Source organism: Nelumbo nucifera, chromosome 1 (assembly GCF_055504915.1).
Source record: "Nelumbo nucifera cultivar China Antique chromosome 1, China Antique-T2T, whole genome shotgun sequence".
Lineage (NCBI taxonomy): Eukaryota > Viridiplantae > Streptophyta > Magnoliopsida > Proteales > Nelumbonaceae > Nelumbo > Nelumbo nucifera.
In genome coordinates, this window is record NC_142649.1 from 148,469,087 (window position 1) to 148,481,829 (window position 12,743).

At 37.8% G+C, this 12,743-nt stretch overlaps 1 protein-coding gene across 1 annotated transcript; it reads left to right on the forward strand.

Annotated features, from left to right (window-relative positions):
* Positions 1-287: 287 nt before the first annotated feature.
* Positions 288-1,796, forward strand: LOC104606510 (ethylene-responsive transcription factor 3-like). Its single transcript, XM_010271754.3, has one exon. The coding sequence runs from the start codon at positions 673-675 to the stop codon at positions 1,378-1,380; it is 708 nt and encodes a 235-aa protein (XP_010270056.1). The 5' UTR covers positions 288-672; the 3' UTR covers positions 1,381-1,796.
* Positions 1,797-12,743: the final 10,947 nt, after the last annotated feature.

The following is a 12,743-nucleotide window of genomic DNA, read 5'->3' on the forward strand; positions in this document are numbered from 1 at the left end:
CACGGAGTAAGTAAATAAAAGGTGGAAAGGGACCCAAGATAACTCTGATAACCTAACACCTATCACTTAACTTGGGTAAAACGTAAAAACAAAATCAAAAGAAGGGACTAAGACCAAGAACTGATCGACAGATGAAGAAGAACAAGGAGGAAAAAGAAAAAAAAAAAAAAACAATTGTTTCCGTCGTTTAAATAAAGTCTAGGGGTTCTTTTGTCAATTTATTCGATTTGTGAAAAAAGAAAGCAAAAACAGAGAAGCAATCAAGTCGGTTTGTGGGGGCGTGAGAGAGAGAGAGAGGGTATAGAAATCGAGAAAGAAAGAAAAGAAAGACAGAGAAAGAGGGAAGAAGAGTTTTATTTTGTTAAGAGGGGTGGAGGCCAGATTTCTAGGCACCGATTTCCCCCCTCTTCCCTCCTCCCTCCTCCCTCCTTCCACTCTCCTTTCCCTTTTTTTCCCCTCTTCCTTCCTCTCTAAACCCACTACCCACTTCCTTCCCCGTAGAGGTGCAAATCCAATCCAGCCTTTTCCTTCTTTCCTTCTTTCCTTTGCTCTTCTTGTTTCTTCCCTCTTCTCCTTCTCTCTCTCTCTCTTTTCTTCTTCTCTTGAATCATCTGTTTGAATTTTACTCGGGTTGTTTTTGTTGTATTTCTCCTGTGTCTTCTTGCCGAGGCCATGCGGAGAGGGAGAGGAACCACGGCGGCAACGGCAGCTGCGGCGAACATCGCATCAGGATCGGGATCAAGGAACCTCACGAAAGAGATCAGATTTAGAGGTGTACGGAAGAGACCTTGGGGTAGATTCGCTGCCGAGATTAGGGACCCTTTGAAGAAAACTCGTGTATGGCTTGGCACTTTCGATTCCGCTGAAGACGCCGCTCGAGCCTACGACGCCGCCGCCCGGAACCTCCGTGGCCCCAAGGCCAAGACCAATTTCCCGCTATCCTCTACTCCCTCGTATCCTCAGCACCACCACCAGCATCAGCATCATTATCATCATCTGGGTTTCCAACAAAGCCCTAACGATCCCCATTACAACCCCCAATTGCACCCCCACCAACATCATCAGCCTCAGAGACCCACCTCCAGCAGTCTTAGCAGCACCGTCGAGTCCTTCAGCGGCCCTAGGCTCTCCTCTGCGGGGCCCGTGGTTCAGTCCTCTGTTGCACCCGGGCGCCACCGTCGGCAACACCACCCTCCGCCCCCGCCTGTCCTTCCGGATGATTGCCACAGCGATTGTGACTCGTCTTCTTCGGTTATAGATGATGGGGATATCGTCTCGTCGTCGTTCCGTAAACCGTTGCCGTTCGACCTCAATCTCCCTCCATTGGATGAAGTCGACTTCGCGGGTGATGATTTCCAGAGCACGGTCTTATGCCTCTGATGCCAACCTTGGCTTTGATTTTTTTTTTCTCTTTCCCTTTTTTTTACCTTTCATTCGGAAAGAAGAAGATAAGCTAGGATGATAATCGTATTTCTTCCATGAATTGCTCGTTTGCTTTTGAGGGTTGAGGAGAGTTGGGGTTTTTTTCTTTTTCTTTTCCGGTTTCTGTTAGATTATTATATGTGGATTAGTGTATGTTCTTATGCGATCTGGGGGTTTCTTCAACTACATGGGCTTAATAATCTAGTCTATCTTGTTGAAGTTATAAAGATCGTACCAGAGGATCGGGTCTAGGTTGGGTTTTCTTCCTCCTGATCTGATGATACCTCTCACCACCATCCCTTCCCCCCACCCCCAACTTTTCTTTCTGTACAAAGATATCTAATTCAATGATCAAGAAAGAGAATTAAGAGCTATATTCTGTGCCTCTTTTTTGCTCTTCTGTTCTTTCCTTCTTTTTCCGATTCATGTGGCATTGAAATGTTGTGGTTGTTTTTGGGTCCAAAGAAATGAGAAAAACTAGCATACCGTGTGGAAATCATCAGTTGGAACTTGGAAGAGCATTGGTGGGGTGTTTCCTTGTTTTGAATTTCTGGGTTCTCTGTATTCGGTTAGGTGAGTGAATTTGTCAACCACATTGCTTGCTTTCATTCATCTTTTCAGGCTGTGATTAATCTAGAAATCATGGTTGAGCGTGTATTTGGATCCAAAATTATCCATCTTTGATCAAGTAGTAAAGTGGCCATTCAGGGGTGTCAAATATAGAGTCGCTATACGTGGTTGAAGGTGGAGTTGCATGATCTGGAGTATCAGGGCATTGCTTAACAAACCATCACTCATGTTGATCTGGGCTTCTCTTTTTCTGGACGAACAAACCATTAATTGCTGCATGTGATGCAAATTCCTCATGTTTCCTTTCTTTCCCTTTTTTATGTGTCAAGTGCTGAGAGCCGGAACCAGTTAGGTCTGAGTTGTTATTGTATGTCTTGCCACTTTCTTCTCTTCTTTTGGTTCTATGCATTTTGCTTTCAAGCATTTTGAAGCTAATATTGGGTTGGTTTGTGGCTGTGGGAAAATTGGATTTTCTTTTTCTGGGGTGGGGGAAAGAGATTAGGAGAACCTCTCCTCTTTTTCCAACATCGAATAGGCACTATAGTCCTTGTAGGAAATCATTTAACCAGAGCTACTACAGTTGTCTAATGGTTCTAGTAAATTATTTATCTTCTTATGATGGATGTTTCATGCTTGAACGCCACTCACAAGGGCATTTAAGCTTCACATGGGCACGGTGCCTTCCTCTGTAATCGATTTAAAGAAAAGCTGGAAACGGAAGACGGGTAGAGTAGAGAGAGAGAGAGAGGAACCGAAAGGACCTGGTATGTACTTTTATTCTGACAACTGGAAACGGATGGTGAGCCATGGAAAATGGCAACGAAATCCTTCATTCCACGAAGGTTCCAAACGTTTTTCGAGTCTTGACCCATGTCTAGTTGTCGCCCATGGGTTCACAGGCCCAACAAAATTCTAGCGAAGCTCAAGCTCAAACCGATGAGTGCTTCTTTCTCTGGCAGGTAGAGGTAGTCCATTTCACGGTCCCTTGCTAAGATAAGATCAACGGTGGTGTGCTACTACTTACTGCTCCATGAGATTGGACCGACGTTGAACTTTGCATTTTTAAGTGGGTTGAATTGAAAGTCTTTAAGTCATTGGGGAGAGTGGATGTGACGGATGCCCTTTTGATGGAATTTGGACGCCCTATCTCTTAACTCCCAAGCAATAAGATGTAACACTAAAACAAAGAGCCTAACTTCTCGACAAAATTGCCGACCTCAAATAGTTGTGTGGCTCTGTGGAATTTGAGTCTCCTTTTCAACAAAACCAAATTGTCTATTTGGTTCTGCTGAATTGAGTCTAGCTCTTTAACAAAACCAAATTATGTGGTTGGTGTGTGCACGATCCAAAAAACAAAAAAAAATTGCTCTTCTGCTAAACATCAATAACACAAGTGTCGATGACGCTATAGTTGATGATTAATCATCATCCTTTCAAAATAGGAGCCACGGGATCAAATCCTCCAAATTGCAAGCTCTCCGTGGTATGTGTAGTGGTCCTCACATGCACCATGGTGTTCTCACGGACCTCACCTTACCCCTCATTTCCCTGCAATGCAAACTATGTATTAAAAGAAAAAAAAACAATAATACAAATTGGGTATGATCAATTATATTATATTCAAAGTTTTGATACATATTGTTGTCTACTGTATGATGGGTATTGATTTTTGAACTAAAAATTTGGGAGGTAGTACATGTGGCAACTTTTCACGGATTATATCTTTTCTAGAGATGTCCTGATTGAATTCTTAAAAAATTTCAATCACAGCATATTGTTTTTATGGAATGCCCAAAGGCCAAAATACATGTATCTATACTTTGAACCTTGTGTTGTATTCCTCATTAAGGCTGTGTTTGGTTGTAATGCAAATTTATTTATATTAATACAAATGCATGGGAGTGCAAATGTAAAAAATATAAATTCTTGTTTAATTTTGTTTTGGATAATTGGATTTTACATTATTCTGCTTCATGTCTTAATTTACCTTATTTATGCTGCAATGAAACAAAATACACTAAAATTTGAAACAAAAATAAGTCAGAATTTACAATCAAATCATTTGCACTGTCATGGTTTTGTGTCAATGCAAATTTATTTTTATTACAACCAAACACAGTCTAAAGGAAAAATTGGGGTGTATCCCTTAATGAACAAGGGAAAATAGTATACTTAATAGAATAAAAAAAAGAGAAAAAACACACCACTCAATGATTTTTCTTAGTGGAAATTGTATATCTTTTTTCAATGGGTGCATGCATGATGCACCACATAACGTGCGTAAATCACACCCATTTGGATGATGTCTTAATTTATCTTGAAGTTAAAGAAATAATTAGAGTTAAAAAGTCAGAATTAGTAATTAGTTAAAGATGCTGGTTTAGAAAGAAAATGTTGTGGGTTGCGTAATACCAATATCAAATGGCTGCTTCTAGGGTCGGTCTTGAATCCTTTGATCGCTGGGAATGATATCTCCACCTTCTTCCTTCGGTCCTTCCTATTCACTAACAGAATTTGCTCCCATGAGCTGACTCACAGTCGTGGAGGGATTAGTGGTTGAGAGAAAGTACAAATAATCAAACAGAAGAATGAGTGGATTCCAGGCAGAACATTTCTTTGTGTGTGTGTGGAAGGGAATATCCTCTCTCTTTAATATATTCAACTTTCTTTGTTTTAAAAAGTATACCAGAGGATAAAAAATCCCCTCTTAGCATACCATACAGTGGACTTGCGACCTATTTAGCAAAAAATACTTATTGTGTAGTTGAAAAAGAATGGCTACAGTTTGTGGAAATTTCAACACAGTGACAGAATATAGAATTGTCGATGGGCTATGTCTGGTTTGGGTCAGGTCAGACTGAATACCTAACTGATAAATAAATATGCAGAACCGGTCCTGAACCAAACCCAGAACTTATCTAATTATCAATCGGGAGTGTTGGTTTAATTTGATAAGACCTGTTGGTGAATAAGTCATTAACCAGCTTGTGATCTCTTTAATGGGTTGATCAATACAAATTAGTATACAATGCTATAGGAGGGTGTTTGTAGGAAGGTTCAAAATATTGATACAGTCCGATATGCCGGTAGGGTTATATGGGACTGTATCGGGGCTGGTTCTCTTATTTTATTTAACATTTTAAATCTGGTTCAGAGGTAGGGGTATATATATTATTAATTTTTTAAATATCAAATGAAAAATATTTTTTATATATAATTTTTTATTTTTATAAAATATATATATTTTTTAAATCGAGTTCGAGTCGAATTGATCTCGAGCTTAACAGTTTTTTACTCAAACTGAGTTCGAGCTCAAACCGAGCTCAGCCATGTATTACCTTGGCGAGCTGAGCTTGAGCCTCATATTATTCGGCTTGGCTCGAATCCACCCCTATTCAAAGGGATCGGTTTAAGGCCTGTCTATCCCTGAATCGAATTAAACCTCAAAACAACCTTTATAGGGATGTATTGAAAGCCCCCAATACGATACATATCAAAACTTTGAACCTTGATTTGTAGAAATATCAAATTAGTGTTTTGAGTAGAAACAGAAATGGTACCAGCACCAAACACAGACCTATACGGTTATTTTATTCAGTAAAAGAAAAAGTAGTAAGTCATTTAGTTCAGCCAAGTAATTCAGCCTATAGCATCCATTTAACCTGCCTTAATTTATGGTTGCCATCAAGTGAAAAGAGAACTTTGTCTCATTCGATGGCTTTCAAACATTACCCCTACCTCGTGTTATGGAACAAGTTATTCATCATAACATCCTGCACGCAAAAACAAATTATTGGCTATCGAGAGAGAGAGACTTGATTAGTGGACACGGTACCAATAACTTGCCACCTGTCTCATATTTCATTCCACTATTATATGGGACCCAACTAGAGATCAACCTTGAGGATCCAGGAACCTTCCAGCACTCAAGGTTTTTAAAATCGGATTAGACACGGAATCGTTTTGAGTTCGATTTCTGGGTTGAACGGTCTCACTGTCCAGTTCAAATGGACGGTTTGATTTGACAAAAAATTAAAAAAGAAAAAAAAGAAAACAAAAAAATGGCGAAAAACTGTTACCTGGATGGACAGTTCAATTATTCAGGTCAATGGTTTATTAACCAAATTAATAATTTTTTTACCAAAAGGCAATTTTAGGGTGAAACAGTGATCAATTCCCAATTTTTCCAATCCAATCATCCAGTCCGATTCAATTTTGAAATCATTGCTTATTCTAGTTTAGTTTAGCCAATTGGAGGGAACCTGTGGCCAGTTCATATTGTTCATCAGAAGTTGTCATTTGTTGGGTCTAGCAGTCTATATTAGTCCTTGCCCACATAAAAGGGGTTTATTAAGGCACATTGAAAAGTCTTTTCAGTTGGAAATTTTGTGTGAAAATAAACTCAAAGGGGAAGACAATGAACCTTTTTGAGATAAATCAACTTGCCACATTGAATTTTTTTGGGTTGTTAAACTTAAAAGTATCATATAGCAGGCCATTATTCAATGTTGGTTCCAGGCTCCCAACTATATGGGGTCTTAAGGGGGTACACCGGATAAAGTCTTAACCTTTAGTTTTATTATTTATTTATTTTCTACGAAGCTGCCACTCTCAAACCCACATTTTCATGTCCCTCACCCTGAGATTTTACATTATATCAAATAATGATCCTTAAATGAAAAATTTGATACTGAAAAGACATGGTATCAGAAAAGTTTTGATCAATCAAAATTTATGAATTTTGACAAATACCATCTGATTGATTAATACATTTATAATATCAGTTGATTGATCACAATTTTTTTTGGATATGATGTCTTTTCCATAGATAGTCAACCCATATCATATATTAATATAAAAAGTACTTTAAATTCCCAACATTTGAAATCATTTCATTCGATTTGAGGTGTAAAATGGCCAAGTTTTCCAAATTCAAAATCAGGACTTAGGGATGCAAACGGATTTGATCGGATTTGAATCAGGGTAATCTGAATCCAATTTGACACCATTAAGAGCTGATCCGATTTATTTTTTTTTTAAAAGGTAATAAATTATTAAAAGAAAATTAAAATATAATAATTTTAAAAAAGAAAAAAAAATACAAGTATTTTTTCAAATACTTTTATCATATATACATATTTTTTTTTTATAAAAAGTAACACAACAAATTTATAAAAATATAATATAAATAATATATTTATAAATAAATAACATGCATATATATATATATATATATATATATATATATATATATATATATATATATATCTGAACTGAGACATCTGCTTGTGCTTAGCTCTGGGCTCTTCACAATTTTAAGGAATTTACACTGCATGTGATGAGCTCTGTGCTCTTCAAAATTTTAGTAATGTTCAACCCGAGCCCTCCCGGATGCCCCATGATAGAGATGAGCTGATAGTTGTGATTGCTTGCCATAGGTGATACATGTGGCCAGGTTATTGTTATTGGGGAATTTTTCTCTCTTTGAATGTGGGATATGCTTTTCGTGGTGGATATAGTTAAGCCACGTCTCTCATGCTTTACAGTTTACATTCACATCATATCACTGATAGTGTGTGTGGTCTCGTTTTCCATTGGCTGCAGAGTGCAGATGCTTCCCCCTCTTTCCCTAAAAGAGGGGAAATGAACTCCACCATATGTTGTGGAACTAGAATATTAGGTACATTACTAAAAACCAACATAATCAAATTGGAATGTTGTCTAATAGGGGTGTCAATTGGACTGGATTTCGTCCAATCCGATCCAGTCCAATGTGAGTTCATTATAAATGAACCAAGTCCAATCCAAATGAATGTTTTGGACTAATTCGGACTGGTTCAATTTAATATTTGGACTGTCCAATCTGTTCAAATTCATTTTGATTTAGATTGGTTTCAACCCAATCTTATATCAATGAACCAGATGTTGGCTTAATCCAACCCAGTCCAATATAAATTTGTTACGGACGGACCAGGTCCAATCCAATCTAATAAATATTTTGGACCAATTGGTCCAATCCAATATATCTTGTTGGTCCGTCTAATCCGTCCAAATTGATTTTGGACTAGATGGAGTCCAATCCAAAACTGGTCCATAGACACCCTTATTGTCTATGCTGCAATATATAAAATTCTCTCACTCTCAACCATCCAATTAAGTAAAAATTAAAGGTGCATATGTTGACTTCTAACCCAACTGATATAGAAGATAGGGCCCATCTGTTCGTGGGTCTTGAACTGACTCCGGACCTCCTGCCCACAAGAATTTTATTCACATCTACTCACAACACACTACCTCTATGCATTGAGAACATCTTCCTGTGCATAATACTATGTAGGAGGATGAAATGTTTCCCACGTGGATAGACGTGGGCAGAATTCTTGTGGTCATGGGATCCGGACTCTCTTGAACTCTTCATAGTCTAGAGAGTTTTACCAAACATTGGGTCCCTTGCAGTATTCTACTTGGAAATAGATAACAATTGTCTTGCACCCATTTGGTTAAAACTGTTTTTACTTAATTGTATGCAAAAAAAAAAAATGAAGAGAAAAGCACGGTTTTGGCAAACTTTTAAGGTGCAATTACATTCTAGGAACTTTTAGGCTATGTTTGGTTTGAAGAAAAATGTAAAGAAGGGAAAGGTAGAGAAACCTTTACAAACCTTGTATTGGTTTCCCTGTCTTTCCCTTCCTTTTCCTTCAAATCAAGCATAGCCTTAAGGTGCAAAAAAAAAAAAAAAAATGCTTATATAATTGGCTGCACTGTTGCAGTTTTAGAAGCTGCGGTATTCAAAATCTAGTTTAAATTAGGGGCAATAAATGAAATAGATAATATAGATCATACACACAAAAAAAAAAACATACTTGACAGAAATGCAAAATGGAAAGGTTTGTTTATAGTTGGGTTTCAAAAAAAATAAAATAAATAAAAGATGGTCGAAATTTTGGTTATAAATACATGTCGACCAAAGATGTACTCGAGAAAAAAAGTGTGGTTTTCATATGTAATGTATATATAATCTTTTAAAAAATCCTATGTATAGAATTAATTTTGTTTTTATATTTTATAATGTTTTTTTTTAAATGTTGGACTAAATCATGTTTTAATCTTTAACCAATATTTTGTTTTAGGGATAATTACAAAAAGGTATGATTTCAATTTCCTATGCTAATTAAAGAAAATGCAAAAAAAAAAAAAAAACTCTTTGTGCTAATTTCCTTGTTTCTCAAATTATTCCCACTAATTCCTAAATCTAGTAAAAATCCCATTTGTTGTTTATATTTTATTAGTTATGAACGAAAGTTGAAAAAACAAAGAATGCTTATTCATTTTCTTTTACCTGTAAATAGGAAGGGGCGCATGAATATCGAATTGCTGCAATTGTAAAAAATTACAAGGAAACAGGATTTCACTCATTTAAGACTGGTCAGCCCCGAATGCAGCCGGTGCAAAAAATTGGATTGTATCGTGGGAGATCCCTTGGACTGATATCATTCCCCAAACAAAAAAACTAAGCTGACATGCTGTTGCTATGCTGATATCGCATTTAATTTTCATATCTTTCTACCCCCTTCTACCTTAACAAATCAATTCCTCTTACGGGTTGGTTCTGTTGATGGTCTTCTACATGCACAAGACCCATCTACAGCAAAGACGATGGTGAATTCCACTGTAAGACTGTATTGGTGGTTGAATTGTTTATTATTGGTATGAGAAACAGATCCATTCTAGAACAACCCAGTAACTGGAAGTCTGGAACAATAAATTTCAGTTCAAAGAATATGAATGATTGACAAAAATCCTGAAAATTAGACTATATAGGGCGGCCTCTGTTGCGAAGGTCAGTGGGCTCAGGATGCCATGGCTCTCAAGGCTTCCCTGGCCGAGGAAAAAGAGCTCCTTGTCCTTGGTTGCACATGATGAACTCGATCCCCCCCTAAGAGCCCCCATGAATTCTTCCCTCTGCAATCTAAAAGCCAATGCGGCATCTTCCTCTTGACTGGAGACTCGTCTTCCTCTTCTCACACTCTGCTCTTGACTGCTCACTCCTCTTCTTCTCCTCCAACTTGAACCCAATGTCTCCTCTTCCTCCTCCACCTGAGTAAACGTTTTCTCTTCTTCTAACTACTGTTCCTATTCTTCTGGGAACTGGGATATTGCTTCATGGCTATTCAGCATTCCTGATGCCTTTCTTGCTTCAACTTCTTTTGGAAACAGAAGTTGTATTGTGTTCCAAAGAACTATGTTCACTGTGCAAGATCGCCCATATATATATATATATATATATATATACTAATTACAATCATTAATAATCGGTAATTATAATAAATTAATCTAAAGTATTTCTGGTAAATTAATATTAAATTTTAAATATAATCATTTAATTAGTAAGTTAATTATTAAGTATTTAGCTAATTAATAATCCATGTTTTCTATATTTAAGTATTAATTTTGGTAAAGGTCAAACGTTTTTTTAAATATTTATTAAGTATATAATTATTAATAGCATATATTTTGGTAAATATATAATAATTTTTTATATTTATTATATGATAGGTTATTGGTAAAACTGGGTTCTGTTGAAAACATAACCCGAAATTGATATAATTAATAAATATTAATTATTAATTAAATTATCAGTATTTATTAATTATATAACAGTAATTAATAAAACCGGGTTTGATGGGCAACCAAACTGATAGCACAATCGAACCGGGTTCGGTTCAAAATAAAACTCAAATCGAAACACTAACTAAAATAACCTAACATTATAAAGCAACCTGTACATATTTGCGTTTGCATTGCAAACAAACGCAGCCTTAAGGGTGGTTGAAATGGTAAAATCGACCAGTTTCTACCCCATCTGAACAAATAGATAAATGAAATAATAGAAAACTTTCAAATAAACAAACAAAAAAATCAAAAGCAACGAAACATACCTGGTTGCTGATCACAACCATCGTTTAGTGGAGTTGAGCAACAGAGCGTGTTTCCAACCGTGATGAGAACGAAGAGTTCCCTTTGAAGAGTTCTCTCTGTATTCAAACAAATACAAAGGTCGATCAAAACACAAAATAGAGGACGAAAAACCAAAAAACAGAGGGCAACAGTACAATGGTGTCCCTGTATTCAAACAAACACAACAAACGAAATCCACGCTGGTTCTCGAGGATGGCAAGGCGGGAGATGGCGAGGTTCACAAGGGCTTTGAATTTGTAAGTCTTGAAGGTTCTTCCGAGTAGAGCGTCCAGTCTTTCAAAGACTGCCTCTTCTTCAGCTTCCTCTCCGCCGATGATTTCTGAGACTCCGCATCTTCTCTTTCTTCCTTCACCGTAAACAAAACCCTTGGTGGTCCTTTTAATCCGTGCCATTTCAGCGGGTCCACGAGCTCCGGAGCCGCATCTTGCGCATCGGAGGCCAGGGAAGTTGGAGGGACGGCGGGCTCGATGCGAGACTAGTTTTTCCAGCAGAAGTAGAGCAAGTCCTTGGAAGGGCTTGCAAAAGGCTTCACGGTGAAATCAGGTTTTTCCACGAGAAGTAGAGCAAGTCCTTGAAAGAATGGTAAGATCTATAGTATGGACACCAAAAAGGTTGCGGAATGGGTGGGCGAATTTCAAAAATTTCTTACATTTCTTCTAATTGGGAATTGCATTTTCTTATTTTAGAATCAAATATTCAAGGATCTACTTGAACCAAACTAGACCAAATCTGAACCAAAGATCAAGGGAAGGGTTATACTTGATACAGAGAATCAAAATCTCCCAATGTCGGTGTTCACGCCCAAAGAAATATCCAAGATCTGCTCCCACTGAAGATGACACAGCGATGGTGGGGTAGAACCAACAATGTACGTCTCACGTACCGAACTCTTCACAAGAACTCGTTGGAGGCTTAGAGCACCGAACTAAATCAGCCTTTCAGCAAAGATTGATATCAGGAACATATTTCTTGATTCTCCCTTCAATGGAGTTCGAACTATGCAGCAAGGTGGTGGCATGAATGCAGTTTTAAGCTTAGGGAAGATGAGATCCCATCTCAGATTGCAGAGAGTGTCCTTGCAAAAAACCCTAAGTCGAATTCTTGTAATTCTTGATAAGGGTTTTTCTCCTTTCTTAGTGATTAAGAAATCTCCTAATCCCATTAGGAGTTATCCAAATCCAAATCTGTATTTGGATAGGGGATAATCTTAATCCTATTTGCAGATTAGATCAGCCCATTCCTGATCTCATCAGGAGGTTAATCTTAATCCTATCTGCAGATTCGCCCCCTTAAGTGGGTGATCATATCAATCCAGTTCGAAATGGGCTTTTAGGCCTAAATAAGTAATTAGTGCTCAATAAGTTTCCAAACTACTGCCCAATTGGGCTTTTTTGTATGGCGTAGGACCCAAGCTTTGATCTCTACATCAGCCACATGGGTTTAGCCCAACCTTTGTTACAAGGCTTAGCCGAATTCACTGGAAGGCCTAGTGAACCCCTTGAGCCCATCACATGGACCCTATGGGCCCAACACTTACACTAAGTGGTCACTGGGCCAAGCCATTTTATAAAAACCAAAGGACTGTGGGCAGATGCAAGATTAACCCATCAGGTATTATCCTAAATGGCCTTACACTTAACCTCTCGCCTATAATGATCAAGCACTGCCTGACAAGAGATGACCTCTCCCTCAGCTGCAAGGAACAGTGCTGCACTCTCTACTCACATGGATCCCGGGAATTAAAACCATTTGCAAACATTTTGAAACCGTAC

Excerpts from the sequence above, each read along its gene's own strand:
- LOC104606510 (XM_010271754.3), top strand. The coding sequence starts at position 673 with ATGCGGAGAGGGAGAGGAACCACGGCGGCAACGGCAGCTGCGGCGAAC.